The sequence below is a fragment of the Colobus angolensis genome, unplaced genomic scaffold (genome assembly GCF_000951035.1).
Source record: "Colobus angolensis palliatus isolate OR3802 unplaced genomic scaffold, Cang.pa_1.0 Scaffold105, whole genome shotgun sequence".
Taxonomy (NCBI): Eukaryota; Metazoa; Chordata; class Mammalia; order Primates; family Cercopithecidae; genus Colobus; species Colobus angolensis.
The window spans coordinates 5,666,768-5,678,527 of NW_012111475.1; the positions used below are offsets into that span (position 1 = coordinate 5,666,768).

Consider the following 11,760-nt stretch of genomic DNA (forward strand, 5'->3'; position numbering starts at 1 on the left):
TTACATTTTTTATTTTTTGCTGTTGCAACAAAATTCACACTCATATACCTCAACTGGTGCACAAATGCATCTTCAACTTTGCTAGTTAATGCTGATTTGCTTTCCAGAGTTTTGTACCCATTTACATTCTGCCAGCAATGTCAGAGTTGTCTTGGTTCTACATTCATGTCAACACTTGGTTTTGTCAGGTGTCTGCTGATCTGTGGCTGTAAAATTCCATTGCCCATCTAACACTTACTCATCTTTCTCTTCCTCTGGGCCTCCTTCCCTAATGCCCCCATCTGAACTGGGTCCATATACTCATTGCATCCATAGCTCCTTACACTTACCTCTTTCACAGTCCTGGTATTGTATTTATCTATTAATCTGTCACCATACAGACAGACCCTGTCCCCCAACCCAGGCACTTAGCAAATAATTGTTGAATGAAAGTTTCATGAGACACTTCAATCAAGCTGGTCAGCTCCTGTCCTAGGGAATATATAACTGAGACAACTACCTCATCAGAGGTACAGCCCTCATATCAAGGTGTGTCAAAGGACAGAGACTGATTGCTTTTCATGTGGTTATCACACTTGGGCTTTGAATGTGACTTGTTTTCATGCTAAAAATGTAATCATTCCAGGCTGGATCTCAGAGAAATTGCAGTAGCTAGAGAGATGTAAGTGAAAGCTAAACCCTAAGGGTCTAGGAAGGTTTTGTGGGCAAATGCCATCTTTAAAAAGCAGGTTAGTCGCATAATAAATAGCTTGCATTGCTGCACACTGCTCTAAGCACTTTACATGTACGAGATAAATATCAGAGGAGGAAACTGAGAAAAGTAACTTGCCCTGGGTGCACAGCTGGTGAAGGCCTCACTGTAGCCACTGTCACTCCCTCACTCCAAGGTAATTGCTTTAGAGATCAAACAACTTGACACCTGCCAGAACTACCCCCACCCCCCCACCACCTACCCCCACCCCCACCCCCACCTACCTCCAACCTTTGGATGGCATGAGTTTGTTTGGTGTGTCCAAGGTCACATTTAAAGAGCAGAATTTTGAAAAATCCATGGGTAGACGTCTTTGCTGCCAGTCAGCATGATGGAAAAACATGGGTCTTGGAGCCGGGAGGCGGGTTTTAATCCAAGCTTGGCCACAATCTTAATTTAGATTGTTTTGGTTGTAAGGAAAAGAAATCAATAACTTTAATAACTTCAAAATCCCCAAAATGAAGAGGAGAGATGTGCTGTAAGGAATGGGTGGTGCTCATAGGATAATCAAGGGTTGGAACCAAGAACTGGACCATTGATATAACCATACTGTCATTCTGCCCCTTCCTTCCTGGGCTAACTATGATCTGCATCTCGTCCTAGGGTCAGATTCCTGGGATTTAAAATCTGATTGGCCCGGCTTCAGTCAGGTGTGTTCCTCTGATCCAATCAGCTGTGACCGGGCAGGTGGGATCACACAAACCTCAGGAAAGGGGGCCTATTGTGAGCTAGGCAGATATTCTCTAGAAGGTGCCTAATGCAGTTACTATCAGTAGATCTTAGGGAAGATATCTTCCTTCCCGGACTCGCGGTTCTCATCTGTAAGTGAGAGATTTGATCTGTGTCTGGTTCATCATTACATCTACTATGCCTGTTTAATAAATGTTAATTAGACTACAATGATCTCTATATCGGCTTCTGGTTCTGACTATCTGTCTTTTAGAATTTTCATAAGTAAAGTGTGTGGGTACAAGGAGCTTGCAGCGAGGGAGAAGCAGGGGAGAAGGAGGGTGTGCTGAAACTGGCTAGGGATGCCTGGGGACTTCAGCTTAAGCAGTCTTTTCTCTGGGCATCTTTCCAGGGCCAATCCTCTGTCCCCACCAAGCAGCATTCTGGCCAGAATTTGGCTTCTCTAATAAACACTGTCCCTGGAGGGACAGTGCCCTTTACAAGCTATTAAATTGGCCACCTGACAGTTGCCAACACAATGCCATTTGAGAAGCATAGTCCAAAGTGGGGGGACTCCGGATTTGATTCCGGTGTCCAGAATCCAGACTCTTCCACTTATTATGTGACCTAGTGGGTCACAGCCCTCTGAGCATCACAGTCTTCGCTGCCCAGACAGATATGAGAATCTTTGTTCTGCCTTATTCATAGAACTGTTTGAGGGATATTGTGTATAAAATTATCCATAATAATTGAACTATATTTGTGGTGTGCTAACTAGATGCCAGGCATAGCATCATGTGCTGAAAAGGATTATTATGTACAATCCTCACAAGAGCCTTATGAGGTAGCTGCTACTATGATCTCTGTTTCACAGATGAAGAAACTGAGGCTCAGAGGTTAAATAACTTGCCCAAGGTCACACAGTTGATGAACAACAGAGTCAGATGCCGTGCTCTGAACCACTAGGCTCTAGTACCTTTGTTTGTGGTCCAGTTGTAGACAGACACAATATTATGATTACTTCCCAGGGCCTAAGACCTCTCAGATAAGCTGAACATTGAGGCCCACAGAGCTGGGAAACCAAAACTTGGATACCAGAGAAGCAAACTTCTGGGTTTATTCCTTCAGTCTAAAAACTACATGAATCAAAAAATCTGTGGGCTGTAAATGAAGTAACTCAGCTCAAATTAGCTCGTTCAAAAAAGGGAATGTGTTGGCCTCCACTCTCCGAGGGGCAAAAGTGAGGCTAGGGCACCTGGAATTCAAGTTTCAAACAAGCACCCCCAGGGCAATCTTCCTCATTGTCTCTCACTGTGGCTGCCCTGTGCTGGCTGCCTGCCCTTTCATCTCCATGAGCTTCTTCTCTGGAAGAGAACACTGCTGCCAGCAGTTCCAGCATCACATGTCAGCTGCCCTGCAACCAAAGCTAAGGTGGGATTTCCTTTCCCAGCTACAGGTGAAACAAATCTCAGGGAAGGATTCTTATTGGCCCAGCTCAGATCATGAGTCCTCCCTTCTGAACCAATCACTATGGCTAGGGATATGTGATTCTATGATAGGCTGCCCAGCTTAGATCATATACCACCCATGTGAATAGTGGGAGTGGGTCTGTTATAAGAAGATGGGGTGAGAGGGGGAGATGGCCACACCGATGTGAAATCTGGGGGACTCTCTGAAGCCTGGGTCACCCCAATTTGTATCCTTTCCAACTGGCAACAGCAACCTTGGTTTTCTCCTTCCTCAATCTATATCTACTAAGAAGTCACCTAATAGGCTGTTAGTTTCATATTCTTGTTTACTTCAGAGAGGCTTATATGGTCTTTTATATAGAAAGAGGGGGTGAGTGTCCTCTTCCGCCAACTAGTTCATTCACGAATGTACCTCAACTTTCATGTCTGGAAAATTGGGGCAATGGAGCCTGCCTTACTTTCCTCGCAGAGGTATGTGAGGACCTACAGAGTTAATGGATGCAAACACTGCTGTAGAACGAACAAAGTGCCATATTTACAAACACAGGATCTATTTATTGATTTATTTACACTCCTTTGTGTTTCAAAAAAGGATTTGAGATAGCTTACCAAAATGCACACAATATACTGGGATAAAAATAGTAAGGGGATAGAGTAGAGGGAAAACACGGGTAGAAAAATCAAATAAAGCTAGGGAAAATTCTTGTACCTGGAAACTTACGCTCAAAGTCCCCGAACAAGTTTGGTTCTGAGCTTCCTTATGAACAAAGTGGGAAACATGATCAGCTACAAAAAATAGAGTAGTCACAGGATAAGAGAATATCAGTATGCCAGGAAAGGCCACAGAGCTTAGCTCAGCACCAATGTCTGGTAGAAATTTCTTCTCATCAAGAGGATGCTGCAGGGTGGGCCGGGCGCGGTGGCTCATGCCTGTAATCCCAGCACTTTGGGAGACTGAGGCAGGCGGATCACCTGAGGTCTGGAGTTCAAGACCAGCCTGGCCACAATGGTGAAACCCCGTCTCTACTAAAAATACAAAAATTAGCCAGGCATGGTGGTGGGTGCCTGTAATACCACCTACTTGAGAGGCTGAAGCAGGAGAATCACTTGAACCCAGGAGGCGGAGGTTGCAGTAAGCTGAGATTGCACCAATGCACTCCAGCCTGGGTGACAGAATGAAGCGAAAAAAAAAGATGCTGCAGGGTGGAGTGGTCTGCATATTCAACAATATTTAGAGATCCTTTGGTTTTCATGTCACTGGATGTCTAACTCTGTTTCATGAGGATTCACTGTCTACAATTTGATTTATGTTAACTGAAAACTGGATACCAACTAAATAGCAAGCACATTCTTTTCCCCTCCCTCCCTTCCTTCCTTCCTTCCTTTTCTTTCTTTTTACAGGGTAACATGAGGTTGGGTGCAAGGAGTGGTACGTGAGTTTTCCCCAGTGAAGTATGTGGACAAAAAAGTTCTAGCATCTTGGCTTAGCCGAAATGTATAAAACTCACTAAGACATAAAACTGTTCCAAGCAGGCCATAAAGGCACTGCTGCCTTTGCCTCAGAACTTGGGCTATAATGTGCTGTCCTGGAACAAAATGCAAACATAAATCAGCTTTCACAGTATTTTTAACCACCTACAAAATTCTTCATTTCCTGCCTGAAATGCTTCTGACAGTGAGCGATGCCACTCTCCCTCATTCTTGTTCTGAAAAGGTTCCCTTCGGGCAGTGATGGGGACCCAACACTGGGCCCCACAGCTCAGGCAAGCCCAGGAGGCATGGGATAGAGGAAATGATCTCCCAGGGTCTCTAGGACGAATAAGCCAGGGATGTGGCTAGCGTATAAAATGCTTTCGTGCAAAGTCGGAAAGGGCGCCCCTTCTTGGCACAGGAAGCCCTGTGGGTTCCCCCCTGGGATGCCCTCTCCTGCATCTTTGCCTGACGCAATCTCACCTGTCCTCCTGGACCCATAGCCTCCACAAAGCCACCCCCAAATACCCATCCCATTCTCTTTTTCCTGTACTCCGAATGCAACAATAGCGAGTACCAGACAGCTGGCATTTAATTATATGATGTCTGGCATGCACTATTTCATGTTGTCAGTCTGTCGCTCTAACTAGATTACAGAGATCTTGAGGTAATCGTTAGTTCTTACTTTATTTGTCTCCCTTACAGATAACGAGGAAGCTTTATGTCTGCATACCTTACAAATAACAAGGTCATGAAAAACAGGAGCCTAGGGTGACTGTCTCGTTCTCCCCACTGTACCCATTGAGCAGACAAAATTGAGAGCCAAAGAGGAGGCTTGACTTGCCCAAGGTCATGCAGTGAGAACTTGGGCTAGCCAGGAACGACTCCAGTTCTCCTGTCTGTAAATGCAATGTTCTACTTCCCTGAAACACTTAGTTCTAAAACCCCCAAATAGGAGGTTCAGAACCACAGCTCCCTGGGGTAATAAAGACAGACAGACAGACAGCTGGCCCACAGTAATCCATCTGCTCATGGGCAGAATTTCCAACACAGAGGCAAGTCAAGCTGCTCTAAGGCTCAGCAAACAGCCTCCATGGGAGTCCAAGCTGGGTCTTTGTATGTGCCAGGGGGATGAAAGGACCTCAGTGGGGTACCTGGAGCGCTTGTATCCTCCCTGACACCACACAGGTCACTATTGTCTGCGATGTCTGGGGCAGAGGAAACCCGTAATTGATGGTCTCAGCAGGAAGGACACGTAGACAGGTGGAGAGGGCATCTCCTGTTTACAGAGAGACGCTTGTGTTTGCTAGGGGCTGCCTTTTGCAGTGAACTATGCACCCTTGATAGCAGGAAACCACCCAAGTATTTGCCCCAAATTTATAATAACAGATACAATAGTGTCAAAGCTGATAGAAACTGAAAACAAAATAATAACAAAAAATACCCATGGCAACAATTGCTAAGCAAAACCCTATAACAACAAGCTGGCAGCAGCCTCATCAGTCCTGCTGAGGCTCTCCTGGGCACTCACAAGCCACAGCACCCAGCACTTCGTACTTCTCGCAAACACCCTATGAGTTTGGTATGATGTGCTTGTTTATAGATGTGGAAGCTGAGGCTTAGGGGGCTGAAGTATCTTGCCTCACATCACAGGCTGCTAAGAGGCAGAGCTGGGACTGACATCCAGGTTGATCTCCCTCTAAAAGCCTCCCCTTTCACTAAAACCCACATGGACTGTCATTCCAACCCCACTTCAAGCATTTCTTCCCATTATCAGACCTGTGAGACAAGGTTTGGTTGGGAAAACATGAGGCTCTTCAGAAAGACAGACAACAGATTGCCCATCGTTTCATGGACAAGGGACCGACATGAGGCGCACCCAGATCTCTGTGGCTTTTTCTTGGTGCCAAACAAATGCAGAAGGAGCCACTTCTCAAAGAACACAGTGTTTTTCTTCCTCTTCTCACCTCCCCTGGGCCGGTGCCTGTGATAATTGGGAAGCACAGAGTCTGGTTTTTCTGGGATTGGAACCAATGCTGTGAAGAGAGTTCTGACAATAAATGTTGATTGACAGTTGATGGACAATGTTCTTGAATCAGTTTTTCCTGTGCTGGGTGTTAAGCTGAGAACTGCACTAAGCAACTGCTCAACAGCCGGCTTCCTGTTCAGATAGAATTTACTACACTCTCTCTCGGTGGGCCTCAGTCAGGCAGCCAGGCGAGATGGTATCTCAGGCCCCTTCCAGCTCCATCACTCAATGTCTCTATCAGGAAGAGAACACAGATCTGAAAACATTTTTTCCCCTAAACACCGAGTTGGGGTTATTATTCACACACACAAACACAGGCACCAACAGAGATAACTGGTCAGGAAATAAGGAGCTTTGATTCTGGTCTCATACTCTTTGACCTAGTAATTCTACTTCTGTGAATTTATCTTAAAGAAAGAATCCAGAGGACAGAGTTGTGTGCACAAAAATGTTTGCTTTCACAAAATTTGGAGTTACTGTCAATAAAATGCTGTCCAACGCAACAATGGGAGAGACTCACTTGGTGGCACATGAGGCCACCGCAAATGATAATTTCAAAGACACAGAAAAACATCCTTGGCAGTGTTTTACAAATTGCAATTCACCCTCCATTAAGGGGTCATGAAATAAACCTAAGAGGTTTCCTGCCACCAACTTGTGTTTATTTTTATTTTTTGAGACGGAGTTTCTCTCTTTCTCCCAGGCTGGAGTGCGGTGGCATGATCTCGGCTTACTGCAACCTCCGCCTTCCAGTTTCAAGCGATTCTCCTGCCTCAGCCTCCCGAGTAGTTGGAATTTCAGGTGCCCACTGGCACACCCAGCTAATTTTTGTATTTTTAGTAGAGACGGACTTTCGCCACATTGGCCAGGCTGCTCTCAAACTCCCGACCCAAAGTGCTGGGATTGAGAGGTGAAGCCAGCTGGACTTCCTGGGTCAAATGGGAACTTGGAGAACTTTTCTGTCTAGCTAGAGGATTGTAAACGCACCAATCAGAATTCTGTGTCTAGCTAAAGGATTGTAAATGCACCAATCAGCACTCTGTAAAAATAGACTAATCAGCACTCTATGTCTAGCTAAAGGCTTGTAAATGCACCAGTCAGCATTCTGTAAAAATGCACCAATCAGTGCTATGTCTAGCTAAAGGATTATAATACACCAATCAGCACTCTGTGTCTAGCTAAGGGATTGTAAATGCACCAACCAGCATTCTGTAAAAACGCACCAATCAGTGCTCTGTGTCTAGCTAAAGGATTGTAAACACACCAATCAGCACTCTGTGTCTAGCTAAAGGATTGTAAGTGCATCAACCAACACTCTGTAAAAACACACCAATCAGTGCTCTGTGTCTAGCTAAAGGATTGTAAACACACCAATCAGCACTCTGTGTCTAGCTAAAGGATTGTAAATGCATCAATCAGCACTCTGTAAAAATACACCCATCAGCACTCTGTGTCTAAAGGATTGTAAACACACCAATCAACACTCTGTAAAATGGACCAATCAGCACTCTGCACAGTGGACCAATTAGCACTCTGTAAGTGGGGACAAATAAGGGAATAAAAGCTGGCCACCTCCCAGTCAGCAGTGGCAACCCACTCAGGTCCCCTTCCATGATTGTGGGAGCTTTGTTCTTTGGCTCTTCACAATAAATCTTGCTGCTGCTCACTCTTTGGGTCCGGGCTACCTTTAAGAACTATAACACTCACTGTGAAGTCAGCAAGACCAAGAACCCACAAGAAGGAACCAACTCTGGACACAGGATTACAGGCCTGAGCCACCATGCCCGGCCTTGTTTTTTTAATTAAATAGGCAAGAATAGAAAATAACAGAGTGTATCACAGGCGGTAAAGGTACTTACTGTGAAACTTTGGTTTTGGTTTCATGGATTATTGGGCCATGGTATAAAATATATTTTTTATCATGGGGTCACAGTCAAAACATTTCAAAGGCCGTAGGTCTATGGTGTACCGTATAGTAGGATTACAACAATATAAAATATTGTGTGTGAGGCCAAGCCTGGGAGGAATAAACAGAAGCAAAGAGTAACCGATAAGGTTGGTAGAATAAAGGATGCTGCTTCTCAGTTACATGTTTTCTGTGATGTTTGTAGGCTGTTCTTACAATAAAACAAAACAAAACAAAAAAGAAGTCAAGACACAAAGGAGAAATAACAACAGAAGGTCATTATCAGATTCCACTGGCCAGGAGCTCAGGGCTCCTGCACCGGCCTTGAAGGATGGACAGAATTTGAATCAGGGGCGTGGCCTAAACAGGGACAGAGTTTTTGCTGAAACACAAAACACACTGAAAGAGAACATGGGGTTAAAAAAGGATCTAAGTGATGCAAAGTGGCTAAAACTGGGGAAGAAAGGGGCAGGTCCACTCCCGGACTGTCCATTGTGCCACCCTGTACTGACTTTTCCTTCCTCCACCCACCTAGGCTGAGACCTCAAGCTAGAGGTTGCCCCTCATAAACATGTCCGCACCAAGCCGGCCGCGCCCCTCAACAAGATGGCCACGCCAGCAGCCCCACCTCCCGCTGCCTCGGTGGCCAATGAGGGAGAAGCATGAAGGCTTGAGCATGCGCATAGCGACTTGGTGGGCGCGTCCAGTGATGACTTGGGGATCCGGGCAACTAACATGACTAAAAAGAAGCGGGAGAGTTTGGGCGTCGCTCTAGAGGTGAGGGGAAAAGTGGGGTTTGGGCCACCTTGTTAGTTGCCTTCTCCTGGCCGCGGGATAAGGGATGGGCTGGGCTGTAGGTGGGAGGAGGAGCCAAGCGGAGGTAGAGAGGGCGACGCGGCTTGGGGAGAGGGACGGGAGGGGTGAGAAGGCCCATGGGGTTCCCGGAGGCAAGTTAGCAGGAGAGGGTACCGGATGGGCGAACCAGACTAGAGGGCATCTCCAGAGAGGAAGAGACATGGAAGTGAAGGGGAGCCCCAAAGACGGCCTGGCATAGAAGTGAGGGAACTCAAAGCGGGGGGACACAGAACAAAAGGGATGGGTACAGAGGTGAGGGAGACCCCAGAGAAATAGAGACCTGTAGATGAGGGGAACTCCCAAAGGGCTAGGATGCAAAAATGAGGGAGCCCATTCTGGTGTATATTACTAATGGTTTAAGTATCCTCTAAAAGGGGAAATTTTTCCTCCAGAGTATGGAAGCTTGTACCTTCAAAATTACTTTGGGAATATGTAAAGATAATTCGGTCTCACGCGTCCGTGTGAAGAGACCACCAAACAGGCTTTGTGTGAGCAACATGGCTGTTTATTTCAAAACCTGGATGCAGGCGGGCTGAGTCCGAAAAAAGAGTCAGCAAAGTGTGGTGCATTATCATTAGTTCCTATAGGTTCTGGGATAGGCGGTGGAGTTAAGAGCAATGTTTTGGGGGCAGGGGGTGAATCTCACAAAGTACATTCTCAAAGGTGGGGAGAATTACAAAGAACCTTCTTAAGGGTGGGGGAGATTACAAAGTACATTGATCAGTTAGGTTGGGGCAGAAATAAATCACAGTGGTGGAAAGTCATCAGTTAAGGCTATTTTCACTTCTTTTGTGGATCTTCAGTTGTTTCAGGCCATCTGGATATATACATGCCGGTCACAGGGGATATGATGGCTTAGCTTGGGCTCAGAGGCCTATCTGACAAATTCTGGAATTGGTGATGTGACTGAATGGCTTAAAAATAATTTGCTGCATATAGAAGGGAAAGAAAACATGCATATTGAGCAGCCACTATGTGCTACTTTCATTGCATTATCAGTTAATCCTCACTGCAAGCCTGTGAGGTTTGTACAGATGAGGAAATTGAGGTTTCAGGTGGAACCCAGGCTGAGATGGTGGAAGTGCTGGAGCCTGGGAATCAAGCACAGGTGGTCTTCCTGGAAATTCATCTTGCTTCCCCTGTTTCCCTTCCCTTAGGGCATCCTCCTGGAGGTTGCAGGAGAGGTACCGGGTCATAGTCTTCTTCAGGCTTACTAGTGAGTTCAGTGATTCTCAAACTTTAGCATGCATAGAGTCACAGCGCTTGTTAAAAGTGGAGAGCTGAACTCTTCCCACACCCGGAGTAATTCAGTAGGACTTTGATGTGCATTCTTAACAAGGAATCTGCTTTTTTTTAAGACACAGTCTCGCTCTGTTGCCCAGGCTGTAGTGCAGTGGCATCATCTTGGCTCACTGTAACCTCTGCCTTCTGGGTTCAAGCGATTATTGTGCCTCAGCCTCCCGAGTAGCTGGGATTACAGGCACGTGCCACCATGCCTGCTAATTTTTGTAGAGATGGGGTTTCACCATGTTGGCCAGGCTGGTCTTGAACACCTGACCTCAAGTGATCTGCCCGCCTTAGCCTCCCAAAGTGCTGTGATTATAGGCATGAGCCACCATACCCGGCCAGAATCTGCATTTTTTTTTTTTTTTAACAAGCCACGCACAGCCCGTGGTGATGCAGGTATTTTTAGTAGCACCCCTTGAGAAATATTGGCCTATACTTGGTAGGAAAAAGGTTGATGGAAATGTGAAGAGGATGGTTTATGAATGCTGAAATGAGATGGCACTGCATGGCGGGAAGAACATAGACTTTATAAACTGTATTAGGGTACAATAAGCTGCAGTAACAGAGAAACTCCAAAACTCAGTGTCTTCAAGAACAAGAAAGTGAGTTTTTTTCTAACAGGCTAGAGCAAGGGGCAGCAGATGTCTGCACATGGTCAGATAGTAACTATTTTAGAAGAGACATGGTCTCTTCTAAAGAGCCAAATGGTCTTGGTTGCAACTACAGTTGATCCTCATTAATCACAGATTCCACATTTGTGAATTTCCCCAATAGCTAAAATGCATTTGTAACCCCAAAATCAGTACTCTCAGTGCTTTTGTGGCAAATGCAGAGTAGTGGGAAAAAATTTGAGTCGCTTGAGGTCCATGTTCTCAGCTAAAGTCGAACAGGTGATGCCCTGCCTTGTTTCAGCTGTCCTGCTGTAAACAAGGGTCCTTATTGTGTTCTATTTAGTGCCCTGTTTTTTGTTTTTTTTCATTCTCGTGTTTTTTATTGGTGATTTTGCTGTGTTTTGCTTTTGAGATGGAATCTCGCTCTCGTCCAGGCTAGAGTGTAGCGGTGCACTCTTGGCTCACTGCAACCTCCACCTCCTGTTCAGGTGTTCCCCCCTTCCCCTGCTGCAGCCTCCCTAGTAGCTGGGATTAGCCCACCACCACATCCGGTTAATTTTTGTAGTTTTGGTAAAGACAGGGTCTTGCCATGTCGGCCATGCTGGTCTCGAACTTCTGACCTTAGGTGATCCGCCCACCTCAGCCTCCCAAAGTGCTGGGATTACAGGTGTGAGCCACCACCTGATTTCGCAGTTTAAAGTGCCCCGCCCACC

At 45.9% G+C, this 11,760-nt stretch overlaps 1 protein-coding gene across 4 annotated transcripts in view; it reads left to right on the plus strand.

The window, feature by feature from the left end:
- Positions 1 to 8,976: 8,976 nt before the first annotated feature.
- The window catches only part of CCDC167 (coiled-coil domain containing 167), a 21,627-nt gene continuing 18,843 nt past the window's right edge, over positions 8,977 to 11,760 (plus strand). For 2 of the 4 annotated variants that reach the window (XM_011944505.1, XM_011944513.1), the window contains exon 1: positions 8,977 to 9,071. In XM_011944505.1, coding sequence (XP_011799895.1) covers positions 9,030 to 9,071 — 42 coding nt within the window. In that variant the 5' untranslated portion in view covers positions 8,977 to 9,029. The remainder of the gene's footprint in view (positions 9,072 to 11,760) is intronic. The other 2 variants (XR_001002058.1, XR_001002055.1) reach the window with 1 other exon arrangement.